The 15,480-nt window shown below is 66.6% G+C and overlaps 3 protein-coding genes across 3 annotated transcripts; 1 reads left to right on the top strand and 2 right to left on the bottom strand.

The window, feature by feature from the left end:
- Nucleotides 1–4,182: 4,182 nt before the first annotated feature.
- On the top strand, nucleotides 4,183–6,390 carry GPATCH4 (G-patch domain containing 4; the record flags this gene model as incomplete). Its single annotated transcript, XM_037371089.1, has 7 exons — nucleotides 4,183–4,332; nucleotides 4,958–5,031; nucleotides 5,120–5,212; nucleotides 5,436–5,543; nucleotides 5,717–5,823; nucleotides 5,929–5,979; nucleotides 6,102–6,390. Coding segments are annotated over exons 1-7 (798 nt in total), but the record flags the coding sequence as incomplete, so codon positions are not given.
- A 705-nt stretch (nucleotides 6,391–7,095) lies between these two features.
- Nucleotides 7,096–9,701, bottom strand: NAXE (NAD(P)HX epimerase). The gene is made up of 6 exons (XM_037371082.1): nucleotides 9,497–9,701; nucleotides 8,393–8,501; nucleotides 8,198–8,308; nucleotides 7,945–8,058; nucleotides 7,715–7,862; nucleotides 7,096–7,639 (listed from the first exon to the last, which is right to left on the bottom strand). The coding sequence occupies exons 1-6, from the start codon at nucleotides 9,676–9,678 to the stop codon at nucleotides 7,437–7,439; spliced, it is 867 nt and encodes a 288-aa protein (XP_037226979.1). The 5' UTR covers nucleotides 9,679–9,701; the 3' UTR covers nucleotides 7,096–7,436.
- Nucleotides 9,702–9,763: 62 nt separating this feature from the next.
- Nucleotides 9,764–15,420, bottom strand: TTC24 (tetratricopeptide repeat domain 24). Its single transcript, XM_037371267.1, has 11 exons — nucleotides 15,305–15,420; nucleotides 15,030–15,206; nucleotides 14,264–14,271; nucleotides 13,179–13,970; nucleotides 12,883–13,095; nucleotides 12,680–12,808; nucleotides 12,392–12,513; nucleotides 12,049–12,299; nucleotides 11,568–11,635; nucleotides 11,324–11,447; nucleotides 9,764–11,089 (listed from the first exon to the last, which is right to left on the bottom strand). The coding sequence occupies exons 1-11, from the start codon at nucleotides 15,418–15,420 to the stop codon at nucleotides 10,933–10,935; spliced, it is 2,157 nt and encodes a 718-aa protein (XP_037227164.1). The 3' UTR covers nucleotides 9,764–10,932.
- Nucleotides 15,421–15,480: the final 60 nt, after the last annotated feature.

The following is a 15,480-nucleotide window of genomic DNA, read 5'->3' as shown; positions in this document are numbered from 1 at the left end:
AGCCAGGAATGGTCCCTCTCGGCTCAGTGTTAGCAAAAGGTGCTGACGGGGTGCGAACCCGGGCTGTTCGCGGGCAGGATGGGTGCTTCCGACCTGTCCCCCCGCTTCCGACGCAGGAGGGACCCGGGGGGGGAGGGGCGCTCAGTGGGTCCAAGGTGAGGAGCCCACCGAGCGGTCGGGCTCCGGTGGGGCTGGGGGTGCCCGTTGCTGGCCCAGCGAGGTGGGAAGAGCTGGTGATGCTTCAGCGTGGTGGGGATGGAGCTGGCTGCTGGGCACCGGTGGGCGAAGGTGCCTGGAAATTCCTGTGGGGTGGAGGGATCCCGCCGGCAGCGCAGGCTGCGGGTTAGCGAGGAGAATTAACGTGATTCTCATTTTTGCTAGGATGGTTTTTTCTTAAGCTGGGGTCCTGCTTTTCCAGGGAAGGCTCTGGACCACGGCAAGTGCATGGAAGCCGTTCTCCGGTGCTTCCCACAGGAGGAAGATAAACCTGGGGGAGAAGCGAGCTGGGAATGCTGAGTCTTCACAGGCCATTCGGTCCTTGGTGTCTCTCTGCTCTTTTAAGCAGGAAAACATTAAGCAGCAAAGCCTGTTCCTCCCGTCCCTCCACATCACAACATCCACTCCGATGTCAGTTCGGGATCATTCCTCACCTGCTGCCATCCCACCAGCCCAGGTGCTAAAATCAGGATGAGGACAGGGGGCTCTCGGCTTGCAGCCTCCCTTTGCATCCCATGTTCATCCCCCCACTCTCCATCTTTCCCTGGGGAATCTGGCCAAGCTGCCGCCCTCCGTGCTGCTCCAGGGGGGCTTTGCCGTACGGATTTGTGGCTCCGGCTTTGGCGAAGGGGATGCGCTGGGGGAATGAACTCCTGTGAGGGCCGAGGGGTGGGTGCTCCCCCCCCCCCCCAGGGTGTGCTGAGCGCCGTCGTTTTGTGGGGTTTGCCCTGGGGTTGGTGCTCTGGTCCTTCTTCCCTGGGGAGCAGAAGAGCATCGTGACCCCCCATGGTGGAGCTGCCACTGGGGTCTGGTGGCCTCAGTGCTGGGCGGGGGGGGAGCAGCAGTGTCCCCCCCTTCTCCAAATGGGGGGGGAAAAGCTGGTGGGGAAGGGGCTGGGGCTTCCCCAGAAGGGGCGGCAGGTGGGGGGTGGCTGGGCTGTGGTCCCACATGCCTGGAGGGGGGAGGGATGCTGGTGCTCCAGCCCTGGGTGTGGGTTGGGGGCTCGGGGGTCTCTCTGCCGGCTGGTGACAGGGAGCTTTTTAGTGACACCATCATCCCCTCCACACCCCTCTTTCAAAGGAACAATCGCACTTTCTCCCTCTTATCTCCCTCCTTCCCGCGGGAATTGCCCAAAGGTGTTCCTCGCTGGCTCTTGCCTCTCCTTTTTCCCTCTGATAAATCGAATTATTTCCTTTAAAATACACCAGAAGGAGCCGTTTCCTCAGCGGGTAGTGGCAAATCTGGCTGATTGAGTTGGAGAGATTTCTGCCATCAAGGACTTCTTTCCAATTTATCCCCACCATTCCCTGGAGGAGAACCAGAGTCTTTTCCCCAAAAAACCACTTTCAACTTGGAAATCAAACCTCTCAAACGAGGAGGGAGATATAGGTGCGTATATACGTGTGTATGTAGGTGTGTATATTGCACGCTGCAGCATCTTTGCTGGGCACCAGTTGCTGTGGGGAAGGGCTGGAGGTGGAGCAGGAGGAACGATGCTCCTTGGCCCCTCTGCTCAATCCCGTGACATTCCAGCACAGAAATCCACGATTTATGAGCAGCTGGGACATGGCCAGCTCGCTCGGCTGCCCGCCAGCAGGATGCGACCATGGCACCCCTCAGATCCCTCTTCCCGTGGGTTTGATTTGGTTTATTTTTAATTTTTCCAGCAAGACGAGACTTTGTTCCCTGCATGTTTCACCGGTGTTTGCACATGGATGCAGCATTCCCAGCGTGCGGCGTCGGCTGCGCTGGAGCCGGTGGTGCCCAGCCTGGAGCCTGTGCCCGGAGCAGGATGGAGACTGGGATTTGTCGTTTGTTCTCTTTGGAAACAACAAAATCCCAAGTCTTCCAGCCTGCCCCAGGGCTGAAGGATGCGCCGGCAGCGGAGGGTGGTCCTGGGATCCTTGGGATCCTTGCTGGAGCTGGCACCCATGGGTGCACCAGCGGCTGTCACCCACGACACCCAGCAGGTTTCTGTGTGCACCAGAAGAGGGGCTGGGGTGCTCCCGGCTGGTGCTGGCAGCGGTGACACAAAGGACAATGCTTGTGCCCCATGTCCCACGGCCAGTACCAGCCATGGAGCTGAGCCCTGATCCCGATCCCTTGGGACCCCGGGCTGTCCAGGGGGGCTGCTCCAGCCCCACCTGCCAGGGATGGAGGAGAAACCTCCCGCGCCGTGCCACATTCTTTGGTTTTGGTGGATTCTGCGGGGCTGGGATGCTTGGTCCTGCTCCATCACGTTATCCTGGTGGGAATCTCCCCATCCTGGTGGGAATCTCCCCATCCTTCTGCCTTGGCTTCCCGGCTCCCGGGCTGTGGCCATAAGCCGGCTCCTCCGCGAAGGTTATTCCTGCTTTTTTGGCTCCTGGCAGACAGAGCAGGGAAATACGGAGCGGCCAAGGCTGCTGCCAGGCTCCCTGCTCTCACCACCCTGGGATAAGCCCCCAGCCTCTTACCGAGGGGAGGGGATGGCAGCAGGCGCCGCGGGAGGAGGAAGCCAAGCACAAGGAGGTGCCCGAGTGATTCTCAGGGGTGCTGGAGCAGGGGAGGGGGGTCCCGTGACCCCCTCAGCCATGCGGTGAAATGTGGGCACTGTGCACGACAGCTGCAGCGGTGCCAAGTACAGTTGGTGCCTTTGCTGCACGCGGGTGCACCCCGCTGCACACCCTGCACGCCATGCACCCCTGTCATGCATCCTATTGCACCCCCTGGCATGCCATGCACCCCATACACCCCCTATCATGCACCCCATTGCACCCCTGGCATGCCACCCACCCCATACATGCCCTATCACACACTCTCTGCACATCTTGCACACTACCCACCCCATGCACGCCCTGTCACGTACCCCACTGCACACCTTGCACACCATGCACTCCCTATCATGCACCCCACTGCACCCCTTGCATGCCATGCACCCCACTGCACCCCTTGCATGCCATGCACCCCACTGCACCCCTTGCATGCCATGCACCCCATTGCACCCCTTGCACACCCTGTCATGCACTCCACGCACACCTTGCATGCTGCATGCCCAATGCACGCCCTATCACACACCCCATGCACCCCCTATCACGCACCCCACTGCACCCCTTGCATGCCATACACCCCATGCACACCGTCATGCACCCCACTGCACTCCTTGCATGCCATGCACCCCATGCACGCCCTGTCATGCACCCCATTGCACCCCTTGCACACCCTGTCATGCACTCCACGCACACCTTGCATGCTGCATGCCCAATGCACGCCCTATCACACACCCCATGCACCCCCTATCACGCACCCCACTGCACCCCTTGCATGCCATACACCCCATGCACACCGTCATGCACCCCACTGCACTCCTTGCATGCCATGCACCCCATGCACGCCCTGTCATGCACCCCATTGCACCCCTTGCACACCCTGTCATGCACTCCACGCACACCTTGCATGCTGCATGCCCAATGCACGCCCTATCACACACCCCATGCACCCCCTATCACGCACCCCACTGCACCCCTTGCATGCCATACACCCCATGCACACCGTCATGCACCCCACTGCACTCCTTGCATGCCATGCACCCCATGCACGCCCTGTCATGCACCCCATTGCACCCCTTGCACACCCTGTCATGCACTCCACGCACACCTTGCATGCCGCATGCCCAATGCACGCCCTGTCATGCACCCCATGCACCCCGTCATGCACCCCATTGCCTGAGTGTACGTGCATGCACGCGTGTAGATGTGTGTGCACGTGTGCAATGTGCACGCGCGCGCGCGTGTGTGTGCGTGCAGCTGTGTGCACAGACGCGTGTTCATGCGTGTACCCGCGCGCACGTGCGTGCTGCAGGCGCGCGCCCGCGTGCGTGCCGCTGTTCCCGCCAGGCGCGTGCCCGCCCCGCCCCGCCCGCACGCGCAGAGCCGTGACCCCGCCTGACCCTTGCGCGTGCGCGCTGGGCACTTCCGGCCGGCGGCGGCGTGGAGGCGGGCGGTGGCGGACGGGCCCCCCCGGCACCCCCCGGAGCCCCGGGACCCCCCCGGATCCCGGCCATGAGCGCCACGGAGCCGCCGGGCCGCGGGATGCGGTTTGCGGAGGGGCAGCTGCGGCGGCACGGCTGGCGGAGAGGTGGGGGCCGGCCCGGGGGCCCGGCCTGCGGGCCCCGCTGCCCCCCGCTCGCCCCGGCCTTGCTGCGCCCGTGGGGGTCCCAGGCCGCGGGGGTCCCCAGGCTTCAGCAGTCCCAGGCCCAGGGGTCCTTAGGCCGCGGGGGTCCCAGGCCGCGGGGGTCCCCATGCTCCAGCGGCCCCAGGCCCAGGGGTCCTTAGGCCGCGGGGGCCTCAGGCTACGGGGGACCCCAGGCCCCGGGAGTTCTCGGCTCCAACGGTCTCCAGGCCATGGGGGTCCCCGGCTCTGGCGATCCCCAGGCCCCAGGGGTCCTCCGGCCCCGGGGGTCCCTGGCTCTGGTGGTCCCTGGGCCGCAGAGGTCCCAGGCCCCAGGGGTCCCCAGGCTCCAGCAGTCCCAGGCCACGGGGGTCCCAGGCCCTGGCGGCCCCCAGGCCATGGAGGTCCCTGGCGCTCCCCGGTCTCATGGCCTGTCCCCAGCCCCCTTCCCAGAGGAGCAGATCTCCGCCTCGCGGCCTCGCCCCCCACACTTGGGGTCTCGCAGCAGCCCCAGCCCCCACTGGCCAACCCCTGGCAGTGGGGGGGGTCCGGGGGAGCCGCTGCGGCCGGTGACGGGTGCTCTTGTCCCCAGGGCGGGGGCTGGGGAAGCGGGAGGACGGCATCGCCGAGGCCATCCGGGTGAAGGTCAAGTGTGACACAGCGGGGGTGAGTGCAGCCCCCTGCACGGTGCGGGCTCGGACCCGGTGGTCGTCGCCGGCTGCAGCCGTTTTGGTGGCCCCTCTGCACCCCGCAGGTGGGACATGACGCAGCGGAGCCCTTCTCCTTCCACTGGTGGGACCACGTCTTCAACAAGGCAGCTGCCAACATTGCAGTGGAGGCCAGGCAGGTAGGGCTGGGGGCGGCGAGGGGGCACCCCAGTGGGGCTGGGACGGGGCCACAGGCGGGGAGGGCTTTGGGGTCCCCCTTTGGTGGGCTTTGTGCTGCCACCGAATGTCCCTGCAGCCCTTCACAGCATGCAGCACCCTGCATGGGGACCACGGTGCTGGAGGGGGCAAAGCCCTTCAGAAAACTGCTCCTGAGCCTTTTGCATCTCTCTGCCCCCACCCCAGGACAGTGTTGCCATGAAGACCCTTTCTGAGCAGGGAGCCTGGATCAGCACTAAGAAGCCCCGCAAGGCCGGCGGCACCGGCAGCATGCTGTACGGCCGCTTCGTGAAGGTAACTGGCCCTGGGGACACGGCTCGGCGAGCAGCTGTGGCTCTGGAAGCTGCTGTGAGCTCTGCGCCCCCCTTGCAGTGCAGCCTCCCCAGCCAGTCGCTGCTGTGCCCCCCCCAGGGCCCCCTTTTCTTTGTCCCCCTTCCTCACAGCCCCTCTGCCTCTCCCCACCGCAGTCAGCCACGCTCACAGCATCCGGGGAGGAGTCGGCGAAGCTGCCCACTGGCTCGGAGAGCAGCGAGGAGGAGGAGGAGGAGAAGCTGGACCTCTCTTCAGCCAGGAGGTGAGGTGATGTGGGGGACAAGGGCTGCAAGGGGGAGTCCCACTCCGGGCCGCCCTCCTCCCCATGCCGATGCTGGGGGTGACGCGTCCCATCTGTGTCCCGCAGGCTGACGGATGAGGAGCTGATGCGAGCATGCGGCGGCCGCACGGCACACAAGTAAGTGGTTGGGGGGGGCTGCGTGGTTGGGCTCCCCCCTCCTGGCAGGGTTTTGAGCAGGCTGGGCTGGAGGGTTCTTCACCAGGAAGGTGCCAGACCCGTGCTGCCCACCGGTGTTGCAGGGGTGCCCGTCACGGCCTGACCATGAGTGCCAAGCTGGCGCGCCTGGAGGAGCAGGAGCGAGCCTTCCTGGCCACGTACCGACGGAAGGAGCAGCAGCGTGAGCCCCCAGAAAACAGCCCCCCAGCTGAGGGGCAGAAAACAATAAAGGAAAAAAAGAAACAGTCCAGGGACAGAGCCAACCCCGAGCTGCTGCAGCACCAGGAGCCAAGTGGAGAAGAGGAGCTGGCAGGAGAGGAAGGGAAGGTCGTGAAAAGGAAGAAGAAGAAGAAGCAGGAGCCAAGCAGGGAAGAGGAGGTGGCAGGAAAGGAAGAGAAGCCTGCAAAGAGGAGGAAGAAGAAGAAGCAGGAGCCAAGCAGGGAAGAGGAGGTGGCAGGAAAGGAAGAGAAGCCTGCAAAGAGGAGGAAGAAGAAGAAGAAGCAGGAGGAGGAAGACGAAGAGCTAGATGAGCCAGAAAAGAAGAAAAAGAAGCAGCAGCAGGAGGAAGAAGACAAAGAGCCAGAAAAGAAGAAGCGGCAGCATCGGGAGGAGGAGGAAGACAAGGAAGAGCCAAAAAAGAAGAAGGAGGAGGACAAAGAAGAGCCAGCTGAGACCGAGGTACCTCTAGAAGACACAGATGGGTCCGATCACGCTGGGCACAGGCCCAGGAAGAAGAGGAAGAAGAGGAAGAGGGAGCCAGAGTGAGCAGGGACCAAGGCTGCCGCCCTGCACAGCTGCACCATCTGGCTCTGAGGGTCCCAATCCTGCCTACTGGTGCCCAGGGGGTGCTCCGGGCCCTTCCCAGGTGGAGCCCAACACTGAGGCCCCCAGCTGCATGTTCGCTGCCTGGAGACACTGGGCTGGGACTGGTTGGTCTGGAGCTGGATCAAGCTTTGCACCACCCCCGGGAGCCTTCCTTCTGCCAGGGGTGACCCCAGTGCCCACCAGCCCCGAGGGGGGGGGACACCAGTTTGCCATGGGTCTGTCACAGAGGGCCACAGAGGGACAGCCCCCACATTTTCAAGGGCACAAATAAAATCTTTATTGCAGTGAAACTATCCAGAAGTGCAACGTACGTGGCAAACCCCAGCGTCCTGGATTTTGTCTACACCTACAAACACTCGGATGAGGCAGCAACCCCAAACGGAGTCCCCCGGCAGCCGGCCCATCACCCCCAGGCTCCTGGGGGCTTTGAGTCCGCTGCAAACCTCGACCCCGTGGCAGAGCTGAGTAGGACCGAAGCCCAGTGAGGCGCTGAGCATCCTCCTAGCGGAGAGCTGCAGCTTTGGCAGAATGAGACCCTGATCTGCCGTGCCAAAGCCTAGCCCGGCACCCCAAGCCCCCGCTGCGCCCCAGCCCTAGGTCAGCTGCAGGACGCAGTCTGTCTCGGGGTACGGCGGCAGGTTTAAAGCGTATTTCTTCTGGAGCGCGGGGGGCACAAACCTGCCCCCGAGGAAGTGGTAGCGGCCGGCAAAATGCTTGGCTGCTGCCTTGGGTGCCGTCAGCGAGATGAGCATGTCGGGCTGGAGACCATCCGCCTTCCCCTTCTCCACGTCCCAGCCTGCAAGGAGCCCCAGGCTGGAGCTGGGAAGACCCCCCAGAGGCACCTTCCCCTGGGGGGTCCGGAGTTACTCACCCGAGGGGATGTCGATGCTGGCGATGGGGACCGTGACGCGCTCGAGGGTGCCGAGGATGCTGCCGAAGGGCTCCCGCACCGCTCCCTTGAAGCTGAACCCGAAAATCGCATCCACCACCAAGCCGTAGAGCTCGTCAATGAGCGCAGCCTGCGGCGGGGAAGGCGGTGGGTGAAAACCAGCCCCCAACACGGCTCCAAGGGCAGCTGCTCCCCAGCCGGGGGCTCCTCACCTCCGCCGGGAACTCGGGCAGGAAGGGGATGTCCATCTTCTGGCACTGGGTGGTCAAACCTTCAAAGAGGGGCTTGTTGGGCCGCTTGGGGTAATAGACGGTTGGCTCGTAGCCCTGCAAGAGCAGGAGGGAGCTGGGCAGGGCTCAGCACCAGCTGGAGGAGCGAGAACCCCGAAGCTTGTGGGGCTGGGGGTGCACGGGGCCGAGCCCCCTCCCCGGGGGGAGCACGCAGCCGCTCGCACAAGAGACTCACAAACATTTTCAGGTGCCGGGCACAGACCAAGCCATCACCGCCGTTGTTTCCCGGCCCACAGACGACCAGCACGGCGGGCTGGCTGGTGGTGAAGGAGCTGGGGGGGTAAGCCTGGAGGGGGCCAGGAGCAGGATTATGCTGGGGGATGATGCTGAGGACCCCTGCCAGGACCCCCTCCCCGCCTCATGCGCCCACCTTGGCGATGGCGGTGGCGCAGCTCAGCCCCGCCAGCTCCATCAGCTGGTCCACGCTGAATTTGTACTCGGTGAAGAGCTCCTGGTCGATGGCCTGGGCCTCCTCCTGCCTGGGGGGGGAGGGTGGCAGCCCTGGGGGTCCCAGACCCCCGGCCGGACCCCGGCTTTCTGGGGTCAGGGCCAGCCCAGGGCCAGCCACCATCCCCTTGACTTTGCAAAGCGCCAGCAAGTGAGGGGGGTGGTGGGGGTAGGGTGCTGAGCCCCCACTCCATGCACCTCTGCACCCCCAGGCATCCCACCCAACGACTCACCCCCCCCAGTGCCTCTCTCCACCCTGTTAACCATGTCCCGCACCCTGCAGACCCCCAGACAACCCCCTTGCACCCTGCAGACCCCCAAGCCACCCCCCTTGCACTGCCCCTGCACCCTGTGGACCCCCAGGCATCCCCCTGCACCGTGCGGACCCCCACACCACCCCCCTTGAACCCTGTGAACACCCAACCACCTCCCCTTGCACCCTGGGGACCCTCCATCACCCTCCTTGTACCTTGAAGACCCCCAGCCACCCCCTGCACCCCCCCTACCCCCTGCAGACACCCAACCACCCCCTGCAACCCCTCCCCCACCTTGTGGACCCCCAGGCACCCCCTGCACCCTGCGGACCCCCAGTCACTCCCCTTGCACCCTCCCCACCCCCTGCAGACACCCAACCACCCCCTGCAACCTCCCTGCACCCTGTGGACCCCCCATCAGTCCCCTGGTACCCTGAAGACACCCCCCCCCCTCAGTCCCCCTGCACCCTGTGGAACCCCCATCACCCCCCCTGCACACCCTCAATCACCCCCCTTGCACCCTGTGGACCCCCAACCACCCCCCTCGCACCCTGCAGACCCTCAATCACACCACCCCCCCGCACCCTGGGGACCCCCAAGCTCCCCCCCCAAGCACTCTGTGGACCCCCTGCACCCTGAAGACCCCCAGCCACCCCCTGCACACACACCCCTGCACCCTGCGGACCCCCAACCGCACCCCCTCCCCCCCATTCTGCCCCCCCTCTGCCCATTTTCCGCCCACCCCCACCCCCGGCTCCCCCCCCAAGCCCTACCCGAGGAAGCGCAGCTCCCGCGGGCCGGGCCCGGCGCTGGGCCCGTGCATGGCGCGGTGGGGGCGGCACCAGCCGCGGTCCCGGTGCCAGTCCCGGTGCCAGCCCCCCCCCGGGCAACGCCCGCCCGCCCGCGCCGCCGCCACCAGCAGCCCCAGCCCCAGCAGCGACCGCGGGCCCGGCATGGGGCGGGATCGGCTGCGCTCGGCTGCGCTCGGCTCGTTTCGGCGCGGCTCGGCTGCACTCGGCGCTGCTCGGCTGGGCTCGGCGCGGCTCGGCTGCGCTCGGCTAGTTTCGGCGCGGCTCGGCTGCGCTCGGCCCGGCTCGGCTGCACTCGGTCGGCCTCGGCTTAGCTGGGCTCGGCTGGGCCCGGCGGCACTCGGCCGGGCTCGGCTCGGCTCAGCTCGGTCCGTCGGGGCGGAGCGCCCACCCCCGTGCGGGGGGCGGTACCTGGCTGGAAGCCCCGCCCCCTCCCCCTCCCGTATTAAGACCGCGCTGGCCCAGGCCGGGGTGCCCGTTAGCGACCGCGCCGAGGGCTCGGGGAGGGGGTGGTGGGGGGAGTGGGAGGGGACGGGACGGGACGGGACCCCTCGTGTCCCCCGGGACCCCTCGCTCGTCGCGTTTAATGACCACGGGGGCGCGGAATGGGCGGTTAACGGGGGAGGGGCTGGGTCCGGTACTGGGGGGGTGGGACAGTGCGGGTGGGCTGCCGTGGGGCACCATCTCCCTGTGGTCCTCTGTCCTCACACAGCGATGCCGTGGGCTGTCACCACCTCCCTGGTGTCCTCCGTCCTCGTACGAGGATGCCATGGGATGTCCCCGTGTCCTCTGTCCTCGTGCAAGGATGCCGTGGGCTGGCACCATCTCCCTGGTGTCCTCCATCCTCGCACGAGGATGCCGTGGGCTGGCACCATCTCCCTGGTGTCCTCCATCCTTGCACGAGGATGCCGTGGGATGTCACCATATCCTCCATCCTCATGCGAGGCCACTGTGGGATGCCACCATCTCCCCGGTGCCCTCCGCCTTCACACAAGGCTGCAGATGACGGATAGTGCCCTGGTCCTGGTGCGGGGGGCCTGGTTGGTGGGGGGCCAGCAGCTGGCGGCAGCGGTGGGGGTGGCAGCGGCGGGGCTGGGAGGTGGTGAGGCCACTGGCGTGTTACAGCGTGTCCGGTGGGATGCAGAAGAGGTGCCGGGTGGGTGGGTGGGTTTCCTGCAGGGGTGCTGTGCTGCCCCCTCCCTAGGGCGGGGGGCTGGTGTTGGCCCCAAGGTCCCCAAACCACCAGCCTCGGTGACTTCAGGCTTGGGGCCACGTGGCCAGCAGGGGTGTCCCAAGCCCTGCCAGGGGGTCTCCATCCCTGAACCCTCCCCCCAGAGGACCCCCCGTAGCCCAGACTACCCGCCTGCTCCTCCAGCGTGTCACCTACCGCTCCGGGGGCCTCAGTCGGAGGGTCCGGGGGGTCCGGTGCCCTGTGGACCACCGGGTGAGAGCAGTGGCCCCCGGGGCAAACCCAGCCCCGGTGGCGCTTGGTACTCACGGGGCTGGGGGCTGCCGTGGCGCGGTGGGGCTGGGGGCTGGTGGGTGCTGCTGAGGTTACTGGGAGTGAAGCAGAGACTGCTGGTGGGGGTCTGTGCCACAAGCCCACCCCCACCGCCACCAAACCCTCCCCAAATTCCAGCCTGAAAGACCCCCAAGGCGCTCCCCGGAATTGTGCATCTTTTAAAATCTCGGGATTTTCACCTTGGAACCACGAGAAATCGCTGGGGCGCCACCGCTCGCTGCATCCCCTTCGACACTCCTGCGTGGGGGTGCCCCTCCTCGCCCACCCACCTGTTGGCGCGGGGCTGACGGTGACACCCTGCAGCCGTGCTGGGACCATCCTCATCCTCCCCAGGGATGTCCTGTGGGTTGCGGGGCTCTGGTGCGGGGCCATCAGCCAGGGCTGCTCCTCTACCTCCAGGGAGGAAGGACAAACGGGCAGGAACCCGGTGCCAGACGGTGCCAAAGCTTTGGCTCCGGCAAAAATTAGCCGCGTGGTTTAATTAAAACTGGGGGTTAATTTGCAGCCTCTTACCTGAGTGCCTGGGACGTGTTCCCGGTGCGTACGGCTCGTCCCCAGCCTGGGCTCCCCCCTTGAAGGACCTGGGCTCAAGGGAAGAGTTTTCTCACGGATGACACTGGGATGTCACCGCCGGAGCAAGGAGGAGTGGGGCAGGGTGGGATGGGGTGGGGTGGGATGGGGATGGGATGGGGTGGGATGGGATGGGACGGGGATGGGATGGGGTGGGATTGGGTGGGATGGGGTGGGGTGGGATGGGATGGGAATGGGATGGGATGGGATGGGATGGGGTGGGATGGGGATGGGATGGGAATGGGATGGGATGGGGTGGGATGGGGATGGGATGGGAATGAGATGGGGTGGGATGGGATGGGGATGGGATGGGGTGGGATGGGGATGGGATGGGATGGGATGGGATGGGATGGGATGGGATGGGATGGGATGGGATGGGATGGGATGGGATGGGATGGGATGGGGTGGGAGCTTCCCTACTCACGCCTTGCTCTGCTGGAGCTGCCTCGCCCTGGCACGGGGCCACGTGGAGCAAAACCACAGTTGGACGGGGTCCTGCTGCGGGGGGGGCGGACAGCTCGGGGTCCACATGCGTGTGTCCCCCTGCCCACCCAGGGGGATGCTCACTGCTGCTGGCGTGGGCGCCCAGGCCCCCCTGCGGGAGAGGCAGAGCTGGTGCTGGATGGCATCGCTGAGCTTCTGCACGACGCGCTCGCAGGCAGCTCTGGGGGTGTCCTGCGGAGGGGACAGCCTGCGTTGTCACCCCGGGACACCCCGGGGGTGACACGGGGGGGTCCATCCTCAGGGGTATCCCCGGCATGTCTTACCTGGCAGCGGGCCAGCAAAGTCAGGGCCTCCTTGTAGTGCCTGATGGCTTTTTGGGGGTCTCCCAGGTGGAGGCAGGCTGCCCCCAGCCCCTCGCACGCTTGCCACTGTCCCTGCATGTCCCCTGGGGGGCAAAGGACAGCGTTGGTGCCACAGAGGGACCATGGCCGATGCCCTTCGGATGCGGCGCATGGTGGGCTGGACGCCACTCAGGATCCAGATGCACTGAGCCCCCTGCCCCCAGCCCAGGGATGCCTGCGTGTCCCCCCCCCCCCCCCCCCCAACCTTACCGGAGTCCCGGAAGGCTTGCAAGGCGTGCAGGTAATTCTCTGTGGCAGCCTCATGGTTCCCGAGCCGGCTGCAGGCGTACGCCAGGTTGCTGAAGCACTGCCCCTGCGCCCTCCGGTTCCCTCGAGCGCCTGCAATGGGGAACGCCAGGCTCCATCCCCAGCTGGTGCAACTGGCCAAACTGGGAGCAAAGAGCTGCCCTTACCGTGCAGCGCCGCCGCTCGCCGGTGCCAGCCCAGCGCCGTGCCAAAGCTGCCCAGGGCGTTGTGGGCAGCACCCAGGTTCTGCAGCAGCGCGGCCTCACTGCACTCATCCTGCTCGCCAGCACGGGGGGCGAGCGCCTGCTGGAAGCTCTCGGCAGCCAGGGAGAAGATGCGGAGCCGGCAGTAGCCGAGCCCAACGTCGTTGTAGAGTTTTGCTACAGAGCAAAAAGGAAAAGCTGGGTGCCGGTGCTGCACCTCGGGGTGCAGCGGAGAGCAAAGGGGTGCTGCACGGCGGTACCTCGCAGGGCGGCGTCGGGGATGCTCGGGCAGAGCGAGCGGCACTGGGCGAGGACCCGCGCCACCTCCGCCGCCCCGAAGCGTCGGCTCTGCAACATGGAGCCACCTGCCCTGCTCAGCGCCACCGCCGCCGCCTCCGGGCTGGCCGCCGCCGCGTAGCTCCGTGCCGCCTCCAGGAAGCAACGGGCGGCTCGCGCCGGCTCCCGCATCCCCAGGTAGCAGCATCCCATCTGCACATGGGTCCCTGCCCGGCCGCCCACCTGCGTCGCCCCAGGACGCTCCAGCGCCTTCGGAAAATCCTGGAGCCCTTCCTGAGCCGCCCCCCTATTGAAATAGAGCCCCCCGCCCCGCTCCCTGCTCTCCCCTTCTGAGGGCTGGGATCGGAGCAGGAATTCCAGGCCCTTGGTGGGTTTCCCGCTCTCCACGTAGGCGACCCCCAGGTTGAAGGCACAAGCCCTGCGCAGCCGGGGGCTGCCCGAGCCCCCCGAAAGGCGCAGTGCCTTCCTGAAGCGCCCCACCGCCCCCCGCGTGTCCCCCCGCGCCAGCGCCCGCTGCCCGGCCCGCATCAGCGCCGCCACCTCGGCCCCCCGCCCCGTCACCTCGACCCCTGGCACCCGCCCGCCTCCCCCCCCATCCCGCTGCTCCTTCCCTTTTTTCCGGCTTTTTTGCGGGATGGCGGGGGCTGCGGGGGGCTGCGCTCCGGTAGGCGCCTCCGAAGCCATGGGTAGGGTGGGCGACCCCCCTGTGAGGAGGGGGTGCAGCAGGCAGCTAAGCCGGCACAGTCCGGGGGTTTCTTAAAGCAAGCAGCGTTATTTTATATTCTCTTTTTTTTTTTTTAAATAAAATAGATTATTTTCTATTCTTGCAAAAAATAGATATTAGAAAAGCCTGGTAGCCTGTTGGCTGCCAAAATTCCCGGGAGGAAAAAAAAGCCTTTCCCAGGGGGACCCCAGCCCGGCGCCTGCCCCCCCGCAAACCTTTGTGGGCACGGGAGAGGAGGGGGTGTTTGGGGGGGTCACCCAGCACGGTGGGTCCTTCCCCGGGGGGGTCTTTTGGGGGGCAGAAGAGTCGGGTGCTGGCACTTACCGTGTGCTCTGTAGGTGCGAAGGGTGGTGAGAGCGGGGTGGGGGGCATCACCGCTGCAAACCGCAGCCCCACTGTGTCCCACAGCCCCCCCCATGTCCCATGCCCCCCCCCTGTGTCCCACGGCCCCCCATGTCCACAACCCCCGTGTCCAAAAGCCCCCCGCCACCACCCCACACCCCCTCCCCATGTCCCACAGCCCCCCCGCCACCACCCCACAGCTTCCGCCCCCGTGTCCCACACCCCCCCATGTCCCACAGCCCCCCCCACCCCACAGCTCCCTCCCCGTGTCCCACGCCGCCCCCATGTCCCACAGCCCCCCCCACCCCACAGCTTCCCCCCGTGTCCCACGCCCCCCCCATGTCCCACAGCCCCCCCCACCCTACAGCGCCCTCCCCGTGTCTCACACCCCCCCCATGTCCCACAGCCCCCCCCACCCCACAGCTCCCTCCCCGTGTCCCACGCCGCCCCCATGTCCCACAGCCCCCCCCACCCCACAGCTCCCCCCCAGTGTCCCACAGCTCCCCCTCCACCACCCCATACCCCCTCCCCATGTCCCACGGCCCCTCCCCGTGTCCCACCACCCCACAGCCCCCCCGTGTCCCACCCCCCACCCTGTGTCCACCGCCCCTTCTGTGTCCCGCAGCCCCCCTGCCACCACCCCACAGCCCCCCTGTGTCCCAGTATCCCCCCGTGTCCACAGCCCCACGGGGGGGGGTTATGGTCCGGATGGGGACCGAGGGGGTCCAGGGGGGTCCCCGAGTCCCACCGGAGCTGGGCTGCCTGGAAAGCCCCCCGCAGTGGGTCACAGCCCCCCGGCTGGGTGACGGCTGTGGGTGGCACAGGGACAAAGCGGGTCCCCCAGAGGAGCCACCTCGCCACCACGGCCCGGCTGGCTCCAGTTTCAGCTCCGTCACTGGTGACATGGCAACCTGGGTGGCACGTGCTGGGGGGGGGGGGGGCTCATTTCACAGAGAGCACGGCCGTGGGCACCCCGAGGCTGGGGAGGGGGGGTAAACCTCTCCCCCCCCCCCCCAAAAGGGCTGCACCATGCTGGTCCCCTGGCCCAGTCGCCGCAGGGGTCCCCAGCAGCCCCCCTGGGCACGGGGTGGCCCTGGTGGGTGCAGGTCTCCGTGGGTGCGCTCGGGGGCTGTGCCCATGGTGGGGGCGGCTGCCTGGGGGTGCCCCCCGACCTGCACCCCAGCACCCCTGAGCTCAAC

This window comes from Falco rusticolus, chromosome 19, assembly GCF_015220075.1.
Source record: "Falco rusticolus isolate bFalRus1 chromosome 19, bFalRus1.pri, whole genome shotgun sequence".
Lineage (NCBI taxonomy): Eukaryota > Metazoa > Chordata > Aves > Falconiformes > Falconidae > Falco > Falco rusticolus.
This window is presented reverse-complemented; position numbering and strand designations above follow the sequence as displayed.

Bases quoted from the DNA above. Each gene is read 5' to 3' on its own strand.
- NAXE (XM_037371082.1), bottom strand. From the start codon at position 9,678: ATGCCGGGCCCGCGGTCGCTGCTGGGGCTGGGGCTGCTGGTGGCGGCG. The intron at 8,502-9,496 runs GTAGGGCTTGGG...CTCCCCCCCCAG, and splicing joins CGGGAGCTGCGCTTCCTCGG to GCAGGAGGAGGCCCAGGCCA. The intron at 7,863-7,944 runs GTGAGGAGCCCC...TCCCCGCCGCAG, and splicing joins TGCCCGAGTTCCCGGCGGAG to GCTGCGCTCATTGACGAGCT.
- TTC24 (XM_037371267.1), bottom strand. From the start codon at position 15,420: ATGGGCACAGCCCCCGAGCGCACCCACGGAGACCTGCACCCACCAGGG. The intron at 15,207-15,304 runs GCCCTTTTGGGG...CCCCCCCCCCAG, and splicing joins CAGGGGACCAGCATGGTGCA to CACGTGCCACCCAGGTTGCC. The intron at 11,090-11,323 runs GTGGGTGGGCGA...CTTCACTCCCAG, and splicing joins CGTCAGCCCCGCGCCAACAG to TAACCTCAGCAGCACCCACC.